The sequence below is a fragment of the Canis aureus genome, chromosome 25 (genome assembly GCF_053574225.1).
Source record: "Canis aureus isolate CA01 chromosome 25, VMU_Caureus_v.1.0, whole genome shotgun sequence".
NCBI lineage: Eukaryota > Metazoa > Chordata > Mammalia > Carnivora > Canidae > Canis > Canis aureus.
The window spans coordinates 8,577,102-8,603,551 of NC_135635.1; the positions used below are offsets into that span (position 1 = coordinate 8,577,102).

The following is a 26,450-nucleotide window of genomic DNA, read 5'->3' on the forward strand; positions in this document are numbered from 1 at the left end:
CACAATTAAATTAAGAATATAAACTGGAACCATAGAATTACTATAAAAGTGGCTATAAACTGAGAAGCATTCCCTCAGAATGATACCTGAAAACATTCCAAATGATACAAAGGGACTTATATTTTAAAAGGAATCAATTTCCAGGGGCACCTTGGTGGCTCAGCCAGTTGAACAGTTGACTCTTGATTTCAACTCAGCTCATGATCTCAGGATTATGGGATTGAGCCCTCATACAGGCTCCATACTCAGTAGGGAGTCTGCTTGAGATTCTCTCTCACTCTGCCTCTGTCCCTTCTCTATCTCTTTCCCTATCTCCCTTAAAATAAATAAATAAAAATCTTTAAAAGAAATCATTCTCCAGATACTCAACTTTTATATATATTCCTTCCTAAAACTGCTCTTCTCCCATTTTTGGAACAGAAAGTCTTAACTTTCATCCATCCTTTATAGTAATGCAGGTTATGGTTAAAGGCATGGCTCTGTGGCTGGCTCTAGAGTTTCAGCACTTAACTAGCTGTGTAACCATGGGCAAGTTACTTAACCTCTGTTTATAAAAAGGGGAAAAGTAATAGTACACTGACCTCATAGATAGTTATTAGGATTAGAGAAGTTTATATATAAGTCACTTAAAACAATGCTTGGCACATAGTTAGCACTATATAATTGTCACCTATGATGTGATGATGATGATAAATGATGTAAAAACCAAATGGAGAATTAGAATCATTAGAATTCACAAAGCTTCTTTTAACCAAGGTATTATGGTAGGGCTTCCTGTCTACATTTTATGAATGTTTTATATATTATAGTTAAGAGCAATGTTTGGCATGACATATTGAGTATTCTGGCCATTTGGTGTTTTATAAATTCAGATCTAGAGTGATGACAAATTTTCTTTAATGTCCTTCCCTCCTCTATCCTTCAACTACTGTCAAAAAGGGCATTATTTTTGAGGCAGAATCTTGTAGAAGTAAAGCACAGAGAATTTTTTAAAGAAATACTGAAAGTGGTGGCATTTTATTTCAGATGATAAATTTACGGCTAGTTAAATTATCTTAGAATTTTGAAGTAAGGAAAGTGTCATGGGAACACCTATTTAACTATACTTTCTTGGAAACAAAAATAAAATTGGACTTCTAAGTGATGGAAACTGAGGCCAATTAAGCAAGATACTTTTTTTTTTTTTTAAGATTTTATTTATTTATTCATGAGAGACAACACAGAGAGAGAGAGAGAGAGAGGCAGAGACACAGGCAGAGGGAGAAGCAGGCTCCATGCAGGGAGCCTGACGTGGGACTTGATCCCAGGTCTCCAGGATCACACCCTGGGCTGAAGGCAGCGCTAAACCGCTGAGCCACCCAGGCTGCCCGATACTTTTGATAATAAATACTAACTTTATCAGTTAGATTATGTGTCAGACATTTTCTATAACTGGGATAAATCTGCAGGTCTAAGGTTTTGACAAAAAAAAGTACTCAAAGCACGTGATAAAAGCACCTTATCAAAAAACTATCTTGAGGGATCCCTGGGTGGCGCAGCGGTTTGGCGCCTGCCTTTGGCCCAGGGCGCGATCCTGGAGACCCGGGATCGAATCCCACATTGGGCTCCCGGTGCATGGAGCCTGCTTCTCCCTCTGCCTATGTCTCTGCCTCTCTCTCTCTCTCTGTATGACTATCATAAATAAATAATAAAAAAAAAAAAATTAAAAAAAAAAAACAAAACAAAAACTATCTTGAACAATATTTCAATTTTCCTAACCCAGTGGTCCTCAAAGTAGAGTCCCCTGACCTGCAGTATCAGCATCTCATGAGAAATTTTTAGAAATTAAAATTCTCTAGTCCACCTGATTCAGAAATTCAGGGTATGGAGCCTAGAAATCAGTGTGTAGGGCAGCCTGGGTGGCTCAGCGGTTTGAGCGCCTGTCTTCAGCCCAGGGTGTGATCTTGGAGACCCGGGATCGAGTCCCGCATCAGGGTCCCTGCATGGAGCCTGCTTCTCCCTCTGCCTGTGTCTCTGTCTCTCTGTGTCTATCATGAATAAATAAATTAAACCCACCAGCCAATTGTGATGCACCCTAAAGCTTGAGAACCACTGTGCTAATACTTCTTGACTATATCAGGTTAAACAAGGTGCACCTAAGCAAGAGTCAGCAAGTATATTTTATAGCCATATCTTGTTCATATCTTTTTCACATATTTCCAATAAAATTTAAAAATAAATATAATGACTAGGCAACATATTCTCTTATTTCAATAAAATCAAAGAACTCAAGTTGCCAGAAGATCATTAAATATAGTTTTAATAATTTTGGATAATTCTGAAGCTCAAAGAATTTAAGTTCTATCCTTAGCTATTTATTGATGTGAACTAGATTTTCAAATTAAATCTATAAAAAGGAAAAATGGAGATAGTATTAATGTTGAACCCAGTTTCACTCTAGAAATAAAAAAATACTCATTCTGGGAATACTAGAGTAACACTTTCCAGAGAACTATCTCATTAAAAGAGATGAACTTCCAATTACTACTTTGTCATGTACTGTTGTTTTATGTACTGTTTAATTCTAAAACTTATAATGATAAAATTTTAAAAACTTAAAACTTTACAGAGTAACAGGAAATAGAAAAAGTTAAATTAACTTTTTAAAAAAAGAAACTTTTTTGAGAAAGTTAAATTAAAATACCTACATTAATAGCTGCTATTATTGATAGAGTGGTGGATATGAGTTCAAAGAGAAAGAGGCTACAATAAAATTTCTGCTATTAAGGGTTTATGTACTTTTTAAATGGATGATGGCAAATATCAATATTCCACTGGATACAGAAAGTATTTTTTATTTTAAAATGTTAATTTAATATACACAAAAGAATTATTTATTACTATTTAAATTATAATGAAAAAATTTGGATGTCAAACTAAAAGTGGGTGAAAGATTATATAAGTTTTCATAGATAGTAATGAGGGGAAGTGAGCAAAACCTTTGAAGAGGACCATTCCAAAGGTAAGTAGTATTAAACAGATAATGGGGAGGGTGGGAGGTCAAACTATAAATGATAACTAATCAAGCAATTAGAAGTTATCATTCATGATGAGCAAGTAATAAAATGCTCACCAGTTCAAAAGTGAATTTTAGGTCTTTAGAGGCTTATTCCCATATCTACCAACGAATTACTATATATATGAACAAGTCACAGATTCTCAACATTTAATTTCATCCATTTGCCAAATGAGGACCAAATCTTAGTTGGGGGGATGGTCAGTGATAAGGCAAAAATCAGTAGCTTTCATCAAAATTACCCTTAAATATTCTTCAAATGGCCCATTATATTTTAGTGTATCACTGACAAATTAGTCCCTCGCTTTGCTGAACAAGTTTCTCTCTGGCTCTCAGTTAATTTAATCTACAATTTCTTCTTTGAGGATAGGAATATACCTCCATGACCCAGTTAACTGGCAAAAAGAACTGTTTCATTTGTCAAGGTTGAGAAAACATTACTAATTTGACTGCTGATTCCCCAAAATGGACTGGCTATTTAACATCTATTGCCTGCAGGTGAAAGTTACTGAGTAGGTTAGTAGTCAAAATTATCTATTCTTTTTCTGCTTTATTATTTATCCAATTCTATTAGGTGACACCAAGTAAGTTAAATGCACATATGATACAACTAACTCTACCATAAACTTTAGAAGGACATAGTGGAAATCCATAAAATATGTGATATATATATTACATACTTTTTGTGTGAATAGAGTAGTATATAATTGTGATACTATGAGTTAGAGTAGAGGAGAGACTGGTACCATGACTAAATGAGAGGAGAACAAATAGCTGAGAGATGTGATGGAAGTCTGAACTGGGGCATTACTGCACTGGCAATTGAAGAAGCCAAGGTATTTAGGAAGAAAGGCTCAACAAGATTTGGTGATTAAATGGATGTGGTAATTAAAGATAAAAAATGAAATTTTTGAATTAAAGGTAGTGGGAGAAGTTGATGATCTAAATGTATTTTAGGCTGAAAGGAAAAAGCAGGTAAAGAAAAAGAGGTTTAAGATACAGGAATGAGGAGACTGATATTCAGAGCACAGATTCAGAAGCTGACATCTCTGAAGACAAGGGGAAGTTGAAGGAAAATGAGTTCAGATGCTAATAAGTTTGTAAGTGAAGGGGTAACAAGTTGAAGAATTCATGCTACCTGGCTTCCATATTAATTGCAAAGTGAGAAGTAATAAGATCAACTGAGAAAAAGAGTATCCTCCATTAACACAAGGGAAGAGAAATATTTTGGGAATGGTGGGAGGTGGAAAGCAGATGAGGTGAAAGACGGATTGTTTTGTTAAGACAAATGAAGGCAGAGAAAGCACTCCCAAAAAGGCGGACAGTGCTAAAATATAAAAATGACAATTCAAAACAAGCCAGGAAAAAGAAGTCCAAGGACTGAAGAGAATGCTCATTATTAGACAGCTATGATTTGTAATTAAAGACATTTGAGTTAAATAGAATTACCCAAGAGACCCTAAGAAAGGTGCACAAGTGCAGGTACACATGCTTATAAATGTGTCGTGTGTACACATGCACATGTGTCTGATTCAAAGCTCTGATTCTATGGATTTGGTTCAGGTATTAGGAGGTATTATATTTATGTACTTGGATACCAGCTGGGAGAATTATAAGGTTATGTATGATTAACTTACTCTTGGCATACCAACTTCCAATGACAAAATCACAAATAAGAAGTCCACTGGGGTACTTCATATTGTTCTCACAACTGTAAATATCTAATCCCTCACATTCTTCTAAATGTCTTTTTAAAAAAAATCTATTATGCTATTCTTCCTTTGTGCTCACTTTGGTCCTACTGCTCCTAGAATCTAAGAAATTGAAGCTCACACTTAAGTTCTGCTTTAGCCTATTCCATTATGTAATATCAGCTCCCTGTACTGTATATTTACGTCTTATACACCCATAACCATACTGAAAACATTATGTAAAAACACTAACCTGGGGCAGATGCTACATGGGTCTGGGTTTGGACTTGCTCTACAGCTTGTGGCCTAATTTCAGATAAAACTTGATGACTGGAACTTGGATGTTCGACGAGTTTTACTGCAGCTAGTGCGTCAGGGCCAAACATTTGAATATCCATAGAAACCAAACACACTAACATATCTAAAATAAATTAAAAACCAATAGTTATTAATGATATTATCAAACAATGACATCACTGAAAAACACATGCCATACACAATAGCTGCTTCTCAAATGTCAGTCTATGAATCACTGTACATCAGAATTATCTGTAAATCTTTTAAAAAAAAGATTTTTAGGCTCAATCTCTGAAGACTGATTTAGTAGCTCTGGGATGGGGATTAGGTATCTTTATTTTTGAAAAGTTTCCCAACTGATTCTGATGTGTAGTTAGATTTAGGAACCATTGATATGGAAAGTGACATCTTAATTTCTCAAGAATAATTTCAAGCCAAATCTCTATTAACTCTGGGTTTAGTATTTATATCAAAGACAGAAATCATTTTAATAAATGAGTAAATGTTAACATGACCTACTTTCACAATTGTGTTTAAAACTGATAAGCCACTAAAGAGGTAGTAATTTAAGAATAGTACCATTACCAGCAACTTCTACAAACACAAGGAAACTTTTTCACTCAGCTTCAGTTTCTTAATAGTAGCAGCTGACCATTTGAAACAGAAAGACCTGCTCCTCAGAGTGATAGCAGTCTTATTGGGGTTGTTTGGTTGAATTTGATAAGTAATAACAGAAATACAGAAAGGAATAGGAATTATTGATAGCCACATATACCCTGGTCTCTAAATGACAGAGCTTCTTGCTAATCTAAAACACGAAGGAAGAATAACACAAACAAGTGTGTCTGAATGCGTAAGGACTCCTCAAAATAAACAGTAAACCCCAAATATCAATTGTAATTTAGTACAGCACCCCATTAAATACTTTTCTCTTCAATAAAGGAAGAAAGATTTCTTTGGTTTAGTCTTACCTATGCTCTTTTCTACTTTTGCAATTTTTGTGCAAGCAACATCTCCCATTTCTGTGAGCATATATAGCACCTCAAGTGTTGAGATCACAAGCAGCACATCAGGTAAAGTGAGATGACAAATGATCTCTCTATATGAGTCTTGATCGACATATTCACAAATCAAAACACCATTATCTTCTGCTTTGCAAAGATTTCCCAAAATTTCCATGCCTGAAAAGTATATGTACACAAACATGAATTTATTTTTTAACAGATAAGAAATCTGTGCATGTTATACACAGAAAATTAAGTAAGCACTTACCCCTCATCTTTAAAAATCTATCCCTTGACATTAGGCATTTTGTAACAGTATGAAACATCAGATGAGTAGTTTTAAAATCGACAGGGTCCAATAGAAGCTGGAAAAAAGAAAAGACACTATTGTTGAGGTAGCCCTCTTCAGTGTTGTATACTTCAAATTTAATAAAAATTAATAGAACAGTGTTGCCTATGTTTTAAAAATGGTAATTACTGTGGGAATAGCCATCACTAAATCTAGAGCATCACTTCAAATATTTCTTCCAAAAAAGCATGTCAAACTATACCACTTTAGGCAAAATTGTATGTAAGCCTACATTTCATATCCTGTAAGTATAGCAAATATAATAATGCTACATACTAAAATTTTAAAGTAAATATCATTGCTAACTATCAAAACTGTCTTAAGTTACTATCACATACTTACCTCAGCTGCAATATTTCCTAATGTGTCAAGGCCTAATTGCCTTAGAGAAATAAAATGACTATGTGCAGAAAGTAACAGGAAACGAAGACAGGTACGATTAGCTGCCAAGAGCTTAACATTGCCCTCCTCAAAGGAAAGATTTCGCAAAATCACTGCAATCTGAAGTACCCGTTGTCCTTCAATATCATTAATGCCCAGCTTTCGAGGTGGATGAAATAAAGATTCCCAAATCCATTCTCCTGATGTACCTTCTATAACAGAAAACACATATTTTATTTAAATTGATAATTCATTTATTATTGTAGATATTTCAAAGTTATTTAAATTGTTCTTATTGCCTTACCATGAGACTTGTTTCTGTCAGAAATGAGGTCACGTACTTCATTGTCATCAACAATGTCTTTCCAAAACTGTAATTAAGAAATTATTATACTAAAGTCTGATATTTGAAACAACTATTCTATTACTTTAAAAATAGTCAAATACACTAAAAAATTTCCATTATATACTTACTTATTTTTAAAGAGGGAGAGAAAGGGAGGTGGGGAGGGCAAGAGGGAGAGATTTTTTTCTTTTTTTTTAAAGACAGGGGAAGAGTAAAAGGGGAAGGGGCAGACAGGGAGAGAGAGAACCTTAAGCAGACTCCAAGCCCAGCATGGAGCCTTACATGTGGCTCCTTCTCACAACTCTAAGATAATGACCTGAGCTGAAATCAAGAGTTTGACACTTAACTGAACGAGCCACACAGAGGTCCCTAAATTTGTACTTAAAAAAAATCCATACAGACATCATTATGTGCTATATATTTAATTACTGGACATAAATATGAGAATGGCCAGAAAAAGTATTCAAAGAGATTGGGCAAAGAATTTTTTTAAAAGGTTCAAAGATGTTAACCTAGAGATTGAAGAAGCACTCCAAACAATGAAGAAAGATAAAGATGTGTAAGAACATCAAAATAAAATAATAAAATTCCTGAAAAGCAAAGACAAAAAAGAACCCCAACTAGAATGCAAAGGCAGAAAAAGAACAGATAATATTAAAAAGGACAACAACTAAACTGATAGCAGACTTTCTAAAAAAATAAAATAGAATAGTAGAAACCATAAGACAATGGGACATTTTCTAAGTGATGGAAGAATATATCTCCTAAACTAAAATCTTTAAACAGTGAAACTGCCCTTTAAAAATGAAAACTGGCAAAGGAAAACTGAGACAACTCATCTACAAAACAGCACTAAGGAAAAATACATGAAAAGGTAGATGTGGTTTAAATCAAATAATAAATGAATAAAATACTAAAAACAATGTCTTATGAGGTAAAAATATGCATAAAATTAAAATCTAAGAAAAAAAAGCCTGGAAGACTTTTTTTCTCAGGCCATAATGGAGTAACTGGTACTTCAGCAGTCATCTTCCTATCAAAACCAATATGTATAAAACAACTGTTTTCAGAGATTGGACAACATAGCAATGCAAAACTTTAATTGCTGGAATATGGAAAACAAATGAAGTGAGTTCAATCACTTCCTTATAGTTTTATAGGACACTCTATACAGCACAGGGACAATAAATCCAAGAGATCATAGCAATTTCTAAGCTGAGGAAGCTGATCAGAGTTCAGCAAGGACAACAGAACTAGAATTTGAGAGCAAATTTGCTAGAAAGAGGAGTCATGAAGAAAAAGAACTCAACTAATCTGCACAAGAATGCTTTGAACTGATTGCTGAGTACTAAAACTACACATATGATGGCTAAAATCCAAAACACCAAGCAAAAAATGGAGAAAACTAATGAAGAGCTATAACTGAACAACTCACAAAATAGAGAAAATTCATTAAATACCCTGCTAATTCAGGAGAAATCCAAACAAAGCCATACCTTAGGTGTAGGAATAAACTGGTGCTAAAGGCTAATCTATCTCAAAAAAAAAGAAAAAAAGAAATGAAAAGAAAGAAAAAAATGGCTAATCTATCTGAATCACAGCAAAGCTTTAAAACAATCTTCTAAAAGATACGTCACAATCCATATGTCAATTAAAAACACGCCAGAAAAAAGTTCTACATTCTTAAAAGTCACCAAAATCCAAACACTCAATAATGTCACATTCCCAATATGCATATCTAATAGAAAAATTACTTCACGTACAAAGAAAGTAGGAAACATGACCCATAACTAAGACAAAAATAGTTTCAACAAAAACAGACTCAAGATGGAATTACCAAAGCTTTAAAAACATTTTTAATACAATTTTTATTTTTTTTATTAAATATGGGCAAAGATTTAAAAGAAAGTATAAGCATAATTAGGAGAAAAATGGGAAGATATGGGAGAGAATCAAATAGAATTGCTAGAGCTGAAAAACATAGTACCTAAAATTTAAAAATATGACTAGAAGGGCTTAACAGGATAAGAGAAAATGAAAACAATAGAAACTATCCATGAGGTACACAGAAAAAAGGTCTAAAAACAATGAACAGAACTTTTGTAGCCTGTGGGACAATATATGGTCTAACATTTGGATAAACATAGTCTCAGAAAAATAGGAGAAGAAAGAAAAAATCTGAATAATTGCCAAAATATTCCAAATTTCATGAAAAATACAAAAGATCTAACTAAGTCCCAAGCAAGAAACATGAAGAAAACATCAACAAAACACATCCCGACCAAAATAAAAATCAATGATTGAGAGCACTTTGAAAGCAGTCAGAGAAAAAAGATCACACAAGACAATAAGATTAAAACTGACTTGTCAGGAAAAATGCAAATGAGATGCCAATGAAACTTTACCTTAAAACTGCTCAGATGATAGTTTACAAGCACAATTTTATATCCAGCAAAAATACCTTTCAAACATAAAGGCAAAATATAATTTTCAGGAAAATAAAAGCCAAGAACCAAAATTCAACCACATCAATAATTTCATCAAGTATAATTGGCCTGAATACACTGAGGAGAAGGAAGAAATTGCACAAAAAGCAAATTACAGGAAAGGAGGAGGCAAGATCCAACTATAAGCTATCTTTAAGAAACTGTATGTAAAACTACAGATGAAAAGGGCCTAGTCAGTTAGGGATCTGACTCTTGTTTCTAGGTCAGGTTGCCGTCTCAGGGTCATGAAATCAAGCCCTGCATCAAGGAATCTGCTTGGGATTCTTTCTTCCTCTCCTGCTCTTTCTCTCTCTCTCAAATAAATAAATCTTTAAAAAAACCCAAAAAACAACAACAAAAAACAGATGAAATGTATAAGGAAGAAAAAGATATACCATAAAAATATTAATCATAAGAAAGCTGCTGTAGAAACACCTGGGTGGCTCAGTCAGTTAAGCATCTGCCTTCAGCTCAGGTCATGATCCCAGGATCAAGTCCCAGGTTGGGCTCCCTGCTCAGCGGGGAGTCTTGCTTCTCCCTCTCCCTCTGCCCTGCTTGTTCTCTCTCTCTCTCTCAAATAAAATCTTAAATAAGGAAAGGAAGGAAGAAAAAAAGAGAGAAAGAAAGCTGTTGTAGATAAATTACACCAGTGAAGAGACTTCAGGAGATGGCATATTACTAGAGGTCAGAGGAATATTATGTAATGATAAATAAAAGTTATCAAGAAAATGTAATAATCTTAAGTATATAGGCAACACAGGTTCAAAATACACAAACACTGACAGAACTAAAAGAAGATATAAACCTTAATACTGTTGATGATTTTAACACTTGCCTCTCAGGAAATTATAGAGTAATTTTACAGAAAAGCATAATGATACAAAAATCTTGAACACTGTCGAATACTTTGACTTGTTATTAATAAACCTTCATACAACAAGAGTAGAGAATACATTGTTTTCGAGTGTGCATGAAACATTCACTAAGACCATATGATAAGCCATAAAACAAGTCTTTATAAGTTTAAAGGATCTTATCTGGGGTGCCAGGGTGGCTCTTGCTAAAGTCATGATCTAGAGATCATGGGACTGAGTCCCATGGAAGGTCTGCAGTCTGTGGGAGGCTGCTTAAAAATTCTCTCCCTCTGCTCCCTGTTCCCAGCCCTCTTCATGTATGCACACTAAATAAATAAATAAATAAATAAATAACATATAGATTATGTTCTTGGACAACAATGGTGTGATTAAAAAATGAATCAACAATAGTACTAATAGTAAAAGCTACTTTGAAAAAAAAATTAAATGGCATACTTCTATATTAGCCATAAATCAGAGAACAAATCATGAGACATGAGAAAATTCCTTGAAAATTCCTTGAAATGATAATGAAAACTCAACATTAGAAAATTTGTGGGATACAACTCAAGCAGTGTATAGAAGGAATTTATAGCTTTATATACTGACATTAAACAAGAAGGAAAGTTTAAAACCAATGTTCTAAGATTCTGTTTTAAGAAGTCTGAAAAAGAGCAAAGTAATGCGTAACAAGTACAGTAAATACAAATCAAAAGTGAGTAAATGGAGATGAGAGTTGTTCTAATGTCCCTGCATTATCTAAAAAGTGGTGAAAGTACGAATTTGCTAAATTAGTAAAAGTTAAAATTATAATCTCTAGTGTAACCACTAAGAGAACAGAAAAAGTGTATAAATATCAAACTAATATTAGGCAGAATAAACAATAATCAGTTAAATCAATTTTTTAAAAAAAGGTAAGAAAGGAGGAAGGGAAAAAAACAAAACCAAAAAGGTAAAGACATATAGAAACCAATTCAAGGCACTGCACATTTAAACACAATTATATCAAAATTTAATAAATGCACTATTTTTTTAAGGTTTTTTTTTTTTTTTTTTTTTTTTAATTTTGAGAAAGAGAGAGCATGAGTAAGGAGGATAGGGAGAAGCAAGCTCCCTGCTGGGGAGGGAGCCCAACTAAATGCACTAATTTATTAAAACAAAGTTTTTCACAATGGAATAAAAAGCCCAAACATATGTTGTTAATTAAAAATAGGCACAAAAAACATTTAAAATACAAGGATAAGAAAGGTTCAAAGCAAAATAGGAGCCATATAAACCAAAAACAAATGGAAGATGGTATTATGTTGATATAAAAACATCAACAAAAAAGTAGACTTAAAGGTAAAAAGGGAAAAAAAAAAAAAAAGGTAAAAAGGATACTTATATGTTCAACTGACCAGAAAGTTTTAACATCTATAATGTACAATACATATCAGTATTGAAATATAAACAGAACTATATGAAAACTCATCTCCACAATCACACTGGGTGTTAACATACCTCTTTCCATAAATGAAGGAAAAAATGGACAAAAAAGCCAGTACTGACATGTAAATATGAATACCATGATTAACCATGTTGTCCTGACACACAGAAATTTACACCCAACAACTTCGAAATATATTTCATCTTCAAATACAAAGTGTTTATAAAATCTCATCAGTGCTAGGCTATGAAATAGATAAAAGTGAAAATATTTCAAAAGTTTAAGATTATACAGAGTTTATTATTTCTGCATAGTGAAATTCAGTTAGATATTAGTAAGAAAAAGAAAACTGGAAAAAGTTTGCATGTTTTTTGGATATTAAGAAACTTCCTTTCAGGGGAAAATATTTGCAAATGACACATCTGATAAAATCCAAAATATATAAAGAAATTATAAAACTCAATACCCCAAAATAAATAATCTAATTAAAAGTGGGCAGAAGATATGAACAGACATTTTTCCAAAGAAGACATACAGATGGCCAAAAGTGACATGAAAAAATGCTCAACATCACTCATCATCAGAGAATACAAATCAAAACTACAAGAAATATCACCTCACACCTGCCAGAATGGCTAAAATCAACAGAAGAAGAACAGGTGTTGGTAAGGATGTAGCAAAAGGGGAACCCTCTTGCATTGCTGGTGGGTATTCAAACTGGTATAGTCACTTTGGAAAACTCTGGAGGTTCCTCAAAACATTAAAAATAGAACTACCCTAGGATCCAGCAATCCTAACTACCAGGTATTTACCCAAAGAATACAAAAATATTCATTCAAAGGAATACATGCCCTCTGATGTTTATTTATAACAGCATGATCCACAATAGCCAAATTATGGAAACAGCCCAAGTGTACATCAACTGATGAATGGATAAAGAAGAGTGGTGTATATATCTATCTATATTTATATCCACATCTCTATATGTGTAGATTATATACATATAAAATATTATTCAACCAAAAAATGAATGGAATCTTGCCATTTGTAATGACCTGGATAGAGCTAGTAAGACAGAGAAAGATGAATATCATATGATTTCACTCATATGTGAATTTAAGAAAGAAAACAAATAAGCAAAAGGGGAAAAAAGAGAGAGAGAAGCAAATCAAGAAACAGACTCTTAACTATAGGGAACAAACTGATGGTTACCAGAGGGAAGGTGTGTGGGTGTATGGGTGAAATAGGTAATGGAGATTAAGGAGCACACTTGCTGTGATTAGCAAAGATTTTTGTATGGAAATTAATACTGCACTACACATTAACTGGAATTAAAAAAAAAAAAGAACAAAAAAAGAAACTTGCTTTGAAAATAATCCATAGGGATCCCTGGGTGGCGCAGCGGTTTAGCGCCTGCCTTTGGACCAGGGCGCGATCCTGGAGACCCAGGATCGAATCCCACGTCAGGCTCCCGGCATGGAGCCTGCTTCTCCCTCTGCCTATGTCTCTGCCTCTCTCTCTCTCTCTCTGTGTGACTATCATAAATAAAAAAAAAAAAATTTAAAAAAAAAAAAAAAAAAGAAAATAATCCATGAATTAAAAAATAAAAAAACAAAAACAAAAAAAGAAACTTTCTTTGAAAATAATCCATGTATCAAAAGGATTTCATAATGGAAATTATGAGATAATTTAAGTGGAGTTTTAATGAAAACATGAAAAGCAGAACTGGGAGAATAAAATTAAATGTGCTTAGAAAGAATTTCATGGCTTTAAATATATGTATTAAAACGTACGTATCGAAAAAATAAAAAACAAAAATCAAATCTAAGCACCAGCCCAAGAGATTAAAAATAGTGCAATATATTAAATCCAAAGAATATAGCATATAAGAAATATATAAAGAGCAGAAATTAATGAAAACATGCAAGAGGTGATCTAGTCATCTTCAACATATTTGTGTCTTCTAGATTTCAAGTGATTAGTGATTATACTGACAACCCCCAATCCCCACTGTGATTGTGTAATATACAATACATGCATCTTATTCTTTAATCACCACTTTTCTAGAGTTAAGGAAATTATTTGCCTAACTACAACCAAGAGGCTTGGCTTTTAATAGGTGGGGATGAGGACAGAATATAGGATTTTGGGTGTACTTGTGAAGTGGGGAATTAATATCCAACTCCACATCATGGTGAGAAATTGGAAGGTCTAATATCCTCAAATAAAGGGAGCTAAAGGGGTTGACTACTTGAGTTTGAGTGAAAAACAATCTCTAAAATATTTCATCATTAGCCTGATCCACAACCCCATGGGTTTGGTTTTATTCTTAAAATCATCAGAGAATCTCTAATAACAAAATTAATATAAAGTCATTCTGACCACTATTTCTTTTTAGGTGACTGGCAAATGCAAACAAGAAGTGAAGAAATGAGCATCCAATCTATAAAAAAATCCCACAGAGGGGTACCTGGGTGGCTCAGTCAGTTAAGTGTCTGCCTTTGGCTTAGGTCATGATCTCAGCATCCTGGGATAAGCCCTGCATCAGGTTCCCTGCTCAGTGGGTAGTCTGCTTCTCCCTCCCCCTCCACCCCTGAACCCTTTGTTCCTGTACTCTCTCTCCATCTCAAATAAGTAAAAATAAAATCTTAAAAAAAAAAAATCCCACAGAGGAGTTTGCTAAAATTTATAAATCAACATTATAAAACACAAAGGAATAATCCATGAGTCAGAGTGACTACAATTAGACTTGCAAGAGGCTTACATATCAGAATTGTCAGATGTGTATGTGTTTTTGTCCACACACATTTAATTTTTGACTTATATTTTATATATTTATACATATTTACATTTCTATATTATATATTTATACAAAATTTTCATTTTAATAAAGTATATTTAAAATATATCTTCTTTGAATTATTAAAAGCATAAAAGATCAAAATGGTAAATTTGAAAAAATACAAAGAGAAGGCCTAGAAATTAAAAGTAAAACACAGCTTCTTTCCGTGCCAATAGCGCTCTCGCAAAGATGGTGAATGTTCTAAAATCCGCCGGACTTTCTGCAAGAAATGTGGTAAGCACCAACCCTACAAAGTGACACAGTACAAGAAAGGCAAAGATTCTCTTTATGCCCAGGGAAAGCGGCATTATGACAGGAAGCAGAGAGGCTATGGTGGGCAGACTAAGCCGATCTTCCAGAAAAAGGCTGAAACTACAAAGAAGATTGTGCTGAGGCTTGAATGTGTTGAGCCCAACTGCAGATCTAAGAGAAGAGAATGCTGGCTATTAAGAGATGCAAGTATTTTGAGCTGGGAGGAAATAAGAAGAGAAAGGACCAAGCGATCCAGTTCTAAATTTCATATTTTGTTATGAAGACAATAAAATCTTGATGTCATGTTAAAAAATAAATAAAAGTAAAACACAAATAAAATTTAACAAATGAATCAAGTGAAATATTAGACACAACTAAAGAGTGATTAAGTGAACTGATAACAAACCTAAGAAAATTAGCTAGAATACTGCTCAGAATCTAGGTATTCTCAGATTTATTGCTTTTGTTACAGATTTATTATTTTCAGAAATCAATGTATAATGAAAACAGAATTTCATCTGTTAGGTATTTTAAAATATTTTTTTACTCAGTCGCAACTCTTAAATAGGTATCTTTATGTATTATACTAAAGATTAAAGTATAAGTAGCATGTATAAGATGAGCAATCTTTGATCCTTGGCCCTTGGCAATATGTAATTCAATGGTTTAATATTTTATAAGTTACCTTAACAAAATCTCTATCAGTCTTCTCTTTCCATTCTTCACCAAATACAGTAGAAAAGGATCCTAAAGCTAAAAGAATAAATAATATATTCAGTAAAATGAAATTATTCTTTTACTTAATTCCTTAATAGATGCATGTGGAAAAAAACAGTAAAAAAACACTTAAGTGTCTTCTTTGTTAAAAACTATTTCATAGTACATGATACAGTCATGATAACCTCTTCTGAGACAGCTTTTTAAATTACAGAATTTAAAGAAACTTGTCTTTCTATAAAACTATAGAACTTATCTTTATAATATTTATACAACCAAGAAACGAAATGAAGAGTTCTTTAAAAGTTACTCTACATTAGGTTTCATTTGCAGATAAGAAAAATATCATAAAGTCAAACTAATGCTAATGCTATCAGGTTGCCAGATTTTTAAAATCTTAAATCTTTAAGTTAATTTCAAAAATAATTGCCTAATACATATTTCAAATAATTAGTGCAAGGCATTGTTTGGAAATAATTCCCACAAATGAAACCTCCCTTAAGAAACATACTCAGGCCTATAGCTTCTTTACATTTGTTTTAGAAGAAAAATCAAATCATTCAATTCAAAACCTTAATAAGACCCTACTCCCCCAACCCCCTACAACAAAGATTAAGGCATATAAGTACATGTTACATCATTTTTTCTCCTTTATGCTGCCGGCTGGTACTGTCAGTTTATGGGACCAGACAATAAAGTAGTACGATACAAATGTCTTAAACTGTGATACATAACCAACCATCTGCCTTTAAAAATTAGGGAAGTGCTTTCATCAACTATGATATTAATTCTGTAATGAAAGCTACTTCTTTCAGAAAACTATACAGTGGTAATTGTTAATAGAAAAACTAGTTTTGTGAAAAGAATTCTTTAAAAAACAAAAGTAAGCCTCCTTAATGGATGTGTTGTGATTAACCTAACAAATGGATATATTTTCAGTTGTAGGTTCACTGAATCTTTATAATCTTATTATGCCTTTAGGTACAGACCTAATATTTCCTTAATATTAAGTATGATAAAGTTTACGAAGTATTTAGGTTAGAATAAGAATTTTCATTGAAAAACACACTAAAAAAAGTGAGGAGTAAATGTTAACATAAATTAAGTTTATCAATGAATTTTAATACTGATAAGAGAGTCATGAGGAAATGATAAAATAGATGTGAAAGTTTTTAATAAACTATTATGTCCTAAAGAAGAATTTCATAAAATATCACACTTACATATAAGTAGCAGCTTAATTAGAAAAATAAAGCCCACATACCACTAAAGAGAAACAAGGATTTGTTTGTCCTGAAAAAAACCTTATAAAGAAAAACTTCACTGGGAAAAGAATACTGGATGGAAATATAAAATGGAAAAATAAAATTTTTTTGTTAAATAGAATTTTTATTATACTTCTTCATACACACAAAAAATATAAACATTCCACACTTTCTAAAGGAAGTGTCATCTACTTTTATCTCTTATTAAAATTCTATACTCTAAGAAATAAATCAAAACCTCTCAAAAGCCTAACCAAATCAAATATATTGATAATCCTCAAAGTCAAAGTATTTATTTTCCTAATGCAAATCACGGTTTTAAGTATAGTGTCTTCATAAAATCCCTATACTCTGGAACTCTGGAACTCTTAAACTTCTGACTACTGGAATGATAGTAATATTCCTTAAATATCATTTGCTAGATTATTAGTTTTAGATTGCTACAATGAATAATGATTTAGGTTTTTAGATAAATAGAAGTGACTAAAAAATGCAGAAAGATCAACTAGGTCTGAAGAATGTCATGCCTTAGAGCAAAATTTGCTAAGAAAACTTTTACCATATATATATGTACATATATACACACACATAAACACATATATGTATATACACACACATATATATAGTAGCATGTATATACATATATATATACACACACACACATATGTAATCCTTATTCAATGACTACTAAAATTGTTCTGGTTTGAGAATTATTTTTCTAAAAACTTCATTTTAAGGTTTCTAAATGTGAAAAATTTTAACTTTATTCTGTATTAAATGCTAAAAGATGTTCTTAAAAGATCAAAACATTAGGAACCACAGAACATGAAGGTGAGACAAATCTACCAAATTTAGATCTCCAAAGTTATGATATAAACTGAGAAGTACTTTGTTCCTCCCTCATGTAACCAATGAGACTTTCAGGCAGGGTGAGAAACTAATTTCACTTTTGTTTAAACATTTCAAAATTGTCTTCATACAACCGAAGTACCTGTCAAATTCTAAGGAATCCTACTTAGACAGTCCCAAATAAAATTATGTTTGAAAAGTATACTACTTGACCCAAATCAAATTGCAGAAAAATGAACTCATTTGCAAACATGTTGCTATTTAAAGATAAAAACAATGGTCATAAATCTATAAAATATAAGAAATTTTCTCTCAAACTGTCTCTACTGTGCTATACAGTTTCTATATGACAAAATAATTTCAATATGTCATTACCTTATCTTTCCTCCCCCCAATATATCTGAATTGTTGGGAAGACATTATGGTAGTTTTGTCTTGAACTGCTGAATCTTTTCCCCAGGGGATAAAAATTAAATCCCTCTTTCCTTGTGACTATGTACACTTAGAATTTGCTTTTGATTCATGTAGTCTAGGAATTACCCCCATGCCTTATCCTTTAATAATATATACTTCTGGAATAAAGAAGTTACAATGGCATTGGAATAGAAGGAGGGATGATTATTAGCAAGAAAAAACTGTATATCAATAACATTCAGCTAATATATTTTCTACATGTTCTCAAAACATATTTTCTAAATCCCTTTTAAACTACAATGAGAGAAATGAGCAATTTAGTCTTAGTAACCTAGATTTAATGAGAGAATGTCACAGAAAATAAAGAATTTGACTTATATAAAAATCTTCTTGGCAAATACTACAAGTAAAAAGGACATGATATATTTGAAAACTCTTATTTAGGTAGCAAATTTTTATTTATTTTTTTTTTTTCTTTTTTTTTTTTTTTTTTTAGGTAGCAAATTTTTAAATGCATTTACTTAAACTGTTTAATTAAAAATTATAATCACACACTAGGAAAAAAAAAAAAAAAAAAAACAATTTCTTCCAGGCCCTAATTTTCTCTATCAGGATATTTTATCAAACAATCTTCTAACATCAAGAAACCCATATAACTACTGTAAGAAAAATCCAAGATTTTTATTTCCAAAGTTCTAGTGAGATCATTACTATTCAAAAATATGTAAGGTTTTAAAAAAACCCAAACATTCATTGTCTTAAATAACACATTAATATAATAAAAGCAAATAAAGAATGCTATTATACCAATAAAAGGAATTTTTCTTCTTAAAAATCTTTTTTTTTAAAATCCCTAACACCTTTATAGAATGATCACACAATAGGTTCAGTTTAAAACTTACTGTCATCAAACACCCCAGCATTAGCAAGTAATAAAGTGATGATTTTAGGGTCTTTTTCAAGTTGCATGACGTGCTTGCTTTCATTCGATAGAAGAGTGCATACATTAATAGCAAAGTCCACTTCATTTGGGAGTCCAGATAACAGTGAAAGCACCAATTTATTATAATCATTTGGCGAATTGAAGTCCATAGATAGCCCATAACTTTGACGCAGATAATCTAAGATAAAAATAAAAACACCTGAAGTATATCAAGGATTAAAAAACATTATGGTTAATATCTTACAATTACAGGACAGAGGCTTGTTTTCCTTTATAAAATTTAAATTGAGTAGAAGCTTAATGAGTTCAACTTTCTAAACTTAAGTTAAAATTATATTCTTCAAAAAGTATTAAAAATATAAAAAAATGTACTACTATTAGACCCTCTTGGATATCATTACCAATTATTATTTTATCATTATTTAAATTTACGTACTGTACTCTTTTTACTCTTGTACTTCAAGGGACTATTTCTCGTTTTTATATATTATAAGCCAGGGATACTTGTTCCTTTGAAATTTTTAAGAATATCATGATTTTAGATACATTGCCTACCTTCTTTATCTAACTGTAGGAGAATTATTACTTTTTTGCTCAGATTTATTGCAATATCATTAACAGAGTAAAATTCATGCTTTTTAGTTCTATGAGTTTGACACAACCACAGTGAAGATCTGGAATATTTTCATCATCCCAAAAAGTTTCTTTATGCTCTTTTGCAATTAAACCCCTGTTCTACCCACAAACTCTGATCTACTTTCTGTTCCTATAACTTTATTTCAAAATGACAAATAAATGGAATCATATTGTATGTAGTCTTTTATACCTGACTTCTTTTATTTAGTTAAATGAAAGAACATGGTCAATATCCATGTTGATGCATGTCTCAGTAGTTTGTTTCTTTTGGTGCTATAGTAAGGGTACAACACAATTTGTTTATCCATTCTCTAGTCTAGGGACATTTGGTTCAGTTTTTGGGACTTATGAACACTGCTGCTATAAACATTCATATGCAGAATTTCATGCAGAAATATTTCTTATTATTCGTGGATTGCTGGACATAAGTATATGTTTAAATTGGTAAGAAACTGTGAAGCTATTTTCAAAGTAGCTTATAACATCTTGCATTTCCACCAGCAATGTACAGAGTGCCTGGCATCTCTGCCAGCATTTTAATATTGTCAATTTTAAATGTTCTGAATGGGAGTTATCTATCTAATATATGTTTAATAAATATTTTCTACCAAATAGTGGCTTTTCATTTTCTTAACAGTGTCTTTGAAGAGCACAAGTTTTACTTTTGATAGTCTGATTTTTAAATTTTTACCTTTATGGTTTGCTTTCATGCCCTAAGAAATCTTTGCCTAAACTGAGGTAACTAAGATTTTCTGTAGGACAATTAACTTAAAATATCTTCAACACTTTGAAGGTAGGGAAGTGGGCTTATAAAACACTAATATATTATATTATCATAATATATAAGAAAACATCATATTTCTAGAAATACTGACTCTTACTTGGGGAAGTTTAGGCCTTGGCAGCTATGCCCTCAGACATAATCCAAGTACATTTTTCACATAAAGATATAACTAGTTTAATGGGAAGAAGAAAATAAAACTTTTAGAAGAGACATTTCAGGAACACATGAATTTTTTAAAGAATTTTTTTAAGACCTTGCTAAATGGATTGCAAGAAGAGATCTATCATCACAACATGACACAAAAGAAAATCATATAGGAAAGAATTTTCTTTATTTCCCATCTTAGACAAGTAAGCTAACACCTCTTTTAATTCTAAAATATTACAGGGATTTCTCCAATAATATAATGATAAAGAGGTTCCACAATAGTTATAAATTACTATGACACAATTCTTTATAATATTTAAAACTGAATAATATATTGTTCATTTTCTACAAACTTGAGAAATGAAATTTCTAATAACATAAGATAAACATAAAATCTGAAGAAAAGGGAACAAAACTGTGAACATAGGAACAGATTTTGATATTTCGATATTGTACACTGAAATTGATGATGAGATATTAAGTCTCAGTAATAGTTAAATTATAGCTTCCAAGAAACTTTCAGACAAATCTCCTTTAAAATAAAAAAAAGATTTATTTATTTATTTATTCATGACGCACATAGAGAGAGAGAGAGGCAGAGACACAGGCAGAGGGAAAAGCAGGCTCTGTGCCAGGAGCCCGACGCGGGACTCGATCCCAGGGCCCCAGGATCGTGCCCTGGGCTAAAGGCAGGCGCTAAACCTTTGAGCCACCCAGGGATCTCGACAAATCTCCTGAATAGAAAAAAACTGGGAACCCATATTCAATGTTTGTCACAGTCTTGTTTATGTGCATTCAATATGACCTTAGAATTGCTATTGTTCACTACTGAAGAATGAAAGATGCCACCAGATACTCAATTCAGTATATCCTTACCTAAGTGACTTTGCCAAAGAGATCTCCAATTAAAATACAATAAATAAATATGATAATTATGAGAAGTCCTTTAACTATATCAGGCTTGGTAAAGATTTCTAACATAATGTAAAAGAAACTGCTTATAAGATTTTAGGATCCCTTCCCTTCCCCAAGGAAATATATGACTGAACAGCTACAATTTTATAATTGATATGGGATTAGAAATTTATTTTCAACATTTTTGATTGACAGTTTATACAAATGGATCACTGCTGACAAACTTAATCTGAGGCAATCATTTCTCTTTGTTTTCAGTTTAAAGGAAAGGGAGAATTGTTGCTGGAATGCTGTTTATACTGTAGAAATTACACAATACATTCTTTTCATTATTGGTAATATTATTATAGACTAAATATCTATTAAAATATGGAGGATTAAAGGGAAATCTTTCCCTAAAACTGATAAAGCTTAAAAAAAAATCATCCTGTATAAAACTTTTCCAAATTCAAGCAACAAAAATGAAAATGGTCAGACTGCTTAACCTCCTTTTACCAAACAGATTAGATTGGATTAATGATCACTAATACCTTGGTTAGCTCTGAAATTCTACAATGTCAATGAGTTGTCATATGTCAACTTTACCTTTCACAATTTTTCTACTAATGATAATGCATATAAATTTTTTATTTTTATTTTTATGCATATAAATTTATTTTTATTTTTATTATAAAATGTAAGAGAAGATGAACAAAAAATTCCTTAAACAATCTACCCCATAATTCTGCAGAACTGACTGCATCAAAATCAATACACAGCAACACACAACAGAGAAAGAAGGAAAACAAAGGATTAGGTATTTATGGCAAGGAAAAGCATGAAAAACATGCAAATAAGAGACAAAACTGTCAAATATTGATGCCAGTATTTAATAGTCCTAAAACTCCAGGCAAAATCTGCTAAATATTTTTTTTGGCCACTTAAAGCCAGAGTCAGTATCTTTAAGGAAACTTTGGTTCCATATTCTATCAATATTATAACAAGTAAAATAGCACTCTGTACTAAATGTCCTAAAAGCTGTCTATTGAAATTTATTATTTCAAAATATTATTTCAAAATATTTTAGGCAAATCCAACTCCAAACAAAAAATATACAAAAAATATTTTAGAATAGTTTTTCTGAATATTAACAATATAAACGTCTCGTGATACACACACATTCGTCCAAACCTACAAAGAAAGTAAAAAGAAAAGATGTAGTCACAAATATTCTGTAGGACAACAAAAAGAAATAAAAGGCATCTGAATCGACAAGAAGTCAAACCCTCACTCTTTGCAGATGACATGATACAGTATACAGAAAACCCAAAAGACTCCACCACAAAATTGCTAGAACTCATATAAAAATTTGGCAAATTGGCAGGATATAAAAATCAATGCACAGAAATAAGTTGCACTTCTATACACTAACAATGAGACAGAAGAGAAATTAAGGAGTCAATCCCATTTACAATTGTACCCAAAACCAAAGAGACAAAAGATCTGTACTCAGAAAACTATGGAACACTCATGAAAGAAATTGAGGAAGACAAAAAGAAATGAAAAAACATTCCATGCTCATGGATCGGAAGAATAAATATTGTTCAAATGTCTAAGCTACCTAGAGCTATCTATATATTCCATGCAATCCCTATCAAAATATCATGGGCTATCTTCACAGAGTTGGAACAAAAAATCCTAAAATTTGTATGGAAGAAGAAAAGACCCCAAATAGCCGAAGGATTGTTGAAAAGGAAAACCAAAACTGGTGGCATCGCAATTCCAACTTTAAATTCTATGACAAAGCTATAATCATCAAGATAGTATGGTACTGGCACAAAAACAGACACATCGATCAATGGAACAGAATAGAGAGCCCAGAAATAGACCCTCAACTCTACGGTCAACTAATCTTTGACAAAGCAGGAAAAAGTATCCATTGGAAAAGAAAAAGTCTCTTTAATAAATGGTGTTGGGAAAATTGGACAGCCGCATGTAGAAGATGAAACTGGACTATTTCTCACACCATACACAAAAATAGACTCAAAATGGATGAGACCTAAAAGAAAGACAGGAATCCATCAAAATCCTAGAGAAAAACACAGGCAGCAACCTCTTTGACCTCAGCAGCCACAAATTCTTGCTAGATACATCTCCAAAGGCAAGGGAAACAAAAGCAAAAATGAACTATTGGGACTTCATCAAGATAAAAAACTTTTGTACAACAAAGGAAATAGCTAACAAAACCAAAAGGCAATCTACAGAACAGAAGAAGATATTTGCGAATGATACATCAGATAAAGGGCTAGTATCCAGAATCTATAAAGAGCTTTAGACACATGAAAAAATGCTCAAGAATGGCTAAAAATTAGTAAGTCAGGAAACAACAGATGTTGGCAAGGTGCAAAGAAATGGGAACCCTCTTACACTGTTGGTGGGGGTGGGACTGCAAGCCGGTGTAGCCAACTCTGGAAAACATTGTGGCGGTTCCTCAAAATGTTAAAAATAAAGCTGACCCAGCAATTGCACTATTTGGTATTAACCCCAAAGTGATAAGTATAGTGTGATCCAAAGGAGCACATACACCCCAATGTTTATAGCAGAAATGTCCATAATAGCCAAATAACAGAAACAGCCATCAACAGATGAATGGATAAAGAAGATGTGGTGCGCGCGCGCACACACACACACACACACACACACACACATATACACACACACACTGGAATACTACTCAGCCATCAAAAATTTGAGACCTTGCCATTTACAATGATGTGGATGGAACTAGAGGACATTATGCTAAGTGAAATTAGTCAATCAGAGAAAGGCAATTATCATATGATCTCACTCTTTTTTTTTTTTTTTTTAATGAAAGTCACACAGAGAGAGAGAGAGAGGCAGAGACACAGGCAGAGGGAGAAGCAGGCTCCATGCACCAGGAGCCCGACGTGGGACTCGATCCTGGGTCTCCAGGATCGCACCCTGGGCCAAAGGCAGGTGCCAAACCGCTGCGCCACCCAGGGATCCCATATGATCTCACTCTTATGCGGAATTTAGTAAACAAAACAGGATCATAGGGAAGAGAGGAAAAAATAAAACAAGATGAAATTGGAGACGGGGACAAACCACAAGAGACTCTTAATCACAGGAAATAAACAGGATTGCTGGAAGGGAGAGAGGTCGGGGGGCAGGGTAACTGGGTGGCACATGATACAATGAGCATTAGGTATTATATGACTGATGAATCACTTATCTCTGCCTTTGAAACCAGTAATACATTATATGTTAATTAACTGAACTTAATAAAATTTAAAAAACTTATTCTAAAAATAAATAATAAAAAAGAAGACATATATATGACAGCATATCAGAAAGGAGTTATTCTAACACCAAGTTAACCAATTCTGTTATTCCCTAAACTTGTATAACTCCATCAATGACTTTCATTAGGTTTCTGAAATACCAGAAATATTTCACATCTTTTTTCTTGAGGTAATCAGTTTCTAATTTAAGGAAGGAAAGGAAAGAAAAAACAGATCCAGAAAACATTTCATTTTAAATATGATCAAGAGGAGAAATGGGTCAATTTGGGAAGCCATAACAGTAGACAAGAAACTGAATAGTTCTATTACTGTAATATAGCAACAACACAGAGTTATATAAAGCTAAAAATGGTCTTAAAGACCATTAGTATAATTATGTCTCATTCAATGCAGGAATATCCTCTATAATATCCTTGAATTTAATAATGATCACATTAGCCCTTTTTAGGAACAGAGGGTATATCACTTAATAAATCACTCCATTTTATCAGCTTAAACTATTAGCAAGATTTTCTACACGGTGACTTAAAATGTTCTCCTTTAATTTAACCTTGGTTCCTGGATAATAAACTACGTATTAAAAATAAAGTGAGGTTTGGTTTGTACTCATCACCAACTCCCATCTCCATTATACAAAAACATTAGATGATAAAGCCTCTTCTAGTAATGATCAGATTCTAGGAGATTCTGTTTTTTCAGTTAATACTGGTTGAGGAAGAAATATGGAGTCAAATTCAAAGTGAAAAAAACTTTGAAAATAAATAATGGAGAATAAAATGATACTGACACGAGAAAGCTAAAATCTAGTGATTATCTATAAGAGGCTGGGACAAGGGAATCCCTGGGTGGCTCAGTGGTTTATCGCCTGCCTTGGCCCAGGGCATGATCCTGGAGTCCTGGGATCGAGTTCCGCATCAGGCTACTGCATGGAGCCTGCTTCTCCCTCTGCCTATGCCTGTCTCTGACTCTCTCCCTTCTCTCTCTCTCTGTCTCTCATGAATAAATAAATAAAATCTTAAAAAAAAAAAAAAAGAGGCTGGGATTAGAACCAATGAAGAATAATAAATTATCTAGAAAATTATAAGTTTTATCAACAACATAGCCTTAAAAAAGTTGTATCTCCTTTTTTTTTAGGCCAAATGTTGGTGACTGAAGAGGCTTGTTTCTTCTGAGATCTCTTCCTAGTCATCACAGTCTCAACACTCAAAGCTACTACAGAGGAACCCCCATCTACTCTGCCTCAATAACATTTTATTAAACTCTCAACCTAATTATTTTCAATTTGAGTCCTGCTCTTTTTAGCTGCAGATTCCTCTATAACCATTGTTAAGAATGACTTACATGAAAAAAAAAATCTTATTCCTGGTACCATGGGAAAAAAAAAAAAAAACTCAAATAGTAAGAAATATTTTTGAGGAATTTTGATGCTTGGAATTCCAGCAATTGTAGAAAATCTAGTAAATGCTGAGTATTCTTGGCCTCTCTAATCCTACAT

General features: G+C 32.7%; 1 protein-coding gene, 1 long non-coding RNA gene and 1 pseudogene across 3 annotated transcripts in view; 2 read left to right on the forward strand and 1 right to left on the reverse strand.

Annotated features, from left to right (window-relative positions):
- Window positions 1-26,450, reverse strand: part of ARID2 (AT-rich interaction domain 2) — a 169,422-nt gene that overhangs the window by 57,381 nt on the left and 85,591 nt on the right. For both annotated transcript variants that reach the window (XM_077870350.1, XM_077870349.1), the window contains exons 5-11: window positions 19,131-19,349; window positions 15,669-15,736; window positions 7,082-7,148; window positions 6,739-6,989; window positions 6,316-6,412; window positions 6,015-6,224; window positions 5,000-5,167 (exon numbers count right to left, since the gene is read on the reverse strand). In XM_077870350.1, coding sequence (XP_077726476.1) covers window positions 5,000-5,167; window positions 6,015-6,224; window positions 6,316-6,412; window positions 6,739-6,989; window positions 7,082-7,148; window positions 15,669-15,736; window positions 19,131-19,349 — 1,080 coding nt within the window. The remainder of the gene's footprint in view (window positions 1-4,999; window positions 5,168-6,014; window positions 6,225-6,315; window positions 6,413-6,738; window positions 6,990-7,081; window positions 7,149-15,668; window positions 15,737-19,130; window positions 19,350-26,450) is intronic.
- On the forward strand, window positions 1,531-26,236 carry LOC144296953 (uncharacterized). Its single transcript, XR_013363908.1, has 2 exons — window positions 1,531-3,571; window positions 26,090-26,236. It is a non-coding gene; the product is annotated as an uncharacterized LOC144296953 (long non-coding RNA).
- LOC144297699 (large ribosomal subunit protein eL42-like) lies at window positions 14,015-15,278 on the forward strand (annotated as a pseudogene).